A 2,425-nucleotide genomic window follows, 5' to 3' on the forward strand; every position below is an offset into this window, starting at 1 on the left:
CGGTATTCATATGAGGGCTCTCATGCCAAGGCTACTCATAAAGAGTTTCATTAATAGACTTCTTTATTATAAAGTGAAAAGTGATGACATATATACATGAAATTAATACATTTCTCACCTCCTTTAATGAAGTCATTAATCATGTGCAAACGTATCTAGTATATATATTCATAAGAAAGAACTTTATTGTTCTCACTTCTCAAAACTTAATATAATAATAAATAAATAGTGTAAATAATCCAGAAATTATTTTTAATATGAAAATAGAGATGGTATTTTGGTTGAATATTGATATTTGAAGTGTATTACAGTATTATAGAAACCATTCAACACGCCTCACGTGTTTCAACACACCCCCACGTGTTGGCTAATATGTTGCCACGTGTCCAACACGCTCCCCACGTGGTGCAACACGCCCCCGCGTGTTACTCTTCTACCTGACACCTCCATCCATGCATAAATACACTAGGTTCACCCATTCCCAGCCAATACACCACCCTAAATCCCATAACCAAAATTTTGAGCCTAAATAGTATATTAGTATAAATTAAACAGGGCAAGTAATAAATTAAAGTACTAGTACTACTATACTCTGTCATGAGTGACCTATACTCGGCGCTATATGTACACTCTACTACTAGTACTATAAATTAAAGTATTTAATTAATTAAACCCTATTTTTTCAGGGATTATTGTGTAGTTATGAAGTATATATTATATTATGATGATAATTAACAAAATAACATTTAGAGTTCATTATTATTTTTTATGTTAGCCTTTAAAATTAAAATATCACTCAATAAGGGGTCATAATACTTTATGACGGGTGTTATCGGTTCGGTTTGGTTCGGTTTTGGACCAAAAACCAACCGAATTGATATGTTCGGTTCTTACAGACACACAATCGTTCGATTTGTTGCTTTTACAACAACGAATCGAACCGAACCGAACCAACAGCGATTTGGTTCAGTCGATTTTTTTGGTTTTTAATTTCTAATGAGAAGAATATGAATCACAATAATTAAAGGTTTAAAATAGTCAATAAACTAAAATATTAAGAATAAAATATTGAAATGGTTAAGGATTGAGAATTTTTGTTGTTAGGTTAAATGTTAAAATGGTTAAAACATTGAAATGTATGCATATTTTCGGTTCGGTTCGGTTCGATTTCTATCAAGCCAACCAAAAACCGAACCGAACCGATCGATTTTGTCAGAAAAAAACAAAAAAAAACCGATTTTTTCGGTTTTCAAATTGGTTGTTATAATTTTCGATTCAGTTTTGCGGTAATTTTCGGTCCGGTTCGGTAACTTACACCCCTACTTTATGAACCCTATAATTTTGTGACCTACCTTAATTATTATTACAGAAAATTTGTCAACACTTGAATCTGACAATGCATGCTAGAAGATGGATATATCATATGATCACATAACATGACACATGTAATGATGAGAAATTGTCATTTCATCACTGATCAAATGCATGCATGCTTTTGCTTTTTGTTAATTAATGATCAAAGTAATAATTAAAAATGGAATTTAATTAACTAATTAATTAAATAAGAGTAAGGGAGAAAAAGTTCTACCTCAGCTTCGTTGGAGAGACCAAGTTTTGTAACAAGATATTTTTTAACCATGAAGACCGTCATGTTTTCGTCCCTTTTCCAACACAAGCATATATAAAAATTATTAAAATAAAAAGTTGATAAAAATAGGGTGAAAATTCAGGTGCGTAAAGTCGATACCTGAGAATCATTAGATAATTTAATTAATTTGACTAAATTTTTATTTAACGGCTCTCAAATATCAACTTCACGTGAAGTCGATTTCACTTGAATTTTTACCTAAAAATAAATAATTAAAAAAGGAAAATAATATAGCTTTTTTTTACCCCCTCATTTCAATGGACACCATGATTATTGATTAGCAATGTGGAAAAATTGTGATGATGATGGATGTGATAAGTTATGCATGCTAACTTACACCATTATTATTATTACCTGATTCTAATGTACGCCTTTGGTATCTGAGGCAAAGCTTCTCCTCTTCTGACATAGTTGAAAGTTGAAACACCATCCATATATCCAAATAATTAATATCATTAACACTCTCTAAAATAATACTAATAAAATTAAAACAAGTGAAAATATTGAACAATTTATGAGTAATAATTAACTATATATATTCACAAATTAATCAAATTCTATTGAGTCTGACTCCTAGTAATTTTTTATCAAAAAATAACTCAAATGATCAATGAGTAATTAAATAAAATAGAACAGTTCATTCAAAAAATATCTTTTACTAATTTTATTTTTCAATTATTTAATTCTCTTATCTTACTAAATTTTATATTAATCAAATTAGTAGACATCTATCTATATAAATTAAACTAACATCTATCTTATTAGAAATTTAGAATC

At 29.3% G+C, this 2,425-nt stretch overlaps 1 protein-coding gene across 2 annotated transcripts in view; it reads right to left on the reverse strand.

Annotated features, from left to right (window-relative positions):
* The window catches only part of LOC110266143, a 6,825-nt gene that overhangs the window by 3,201 nt on the left and 1,199 nt on the right, over window positions 1-2,425 (reverse strand). For both annotated transcript variants that reach the window (XM_021110155.1, XM_021110154.1), the window contains exons 2-3: window positions 2,003-2,050; window positions 1,589-1,661 (exon numbers count right to left, since the gene is read on the reverse strand). In XM_021110155.1, coding sequence (XP_020965814.1) covers window positions 1,589-1,661; window positions 2,003-2,050 — 121 coding nt within the window. The remainder of the gene's footprint in view (window positions 1-1,588; window positions 1,662-2,002; window positions 2,051-2,425) is intronic.

Source organism: Arachis ipaensis, chromosome B08 (genome assembly GCF_000816755.2).
Source record: "Arachis ipaensis cultivar K30076 chromosome B08, Araip1.1, whole genome shotgun sequence".
Classification (NCBI taxonomy): Eukaryota; Viridiplantae; Streptophyta; class Magnoliopsida; order Fabales; family Fabaceae; genus Arachis; species Arachis ipaensis.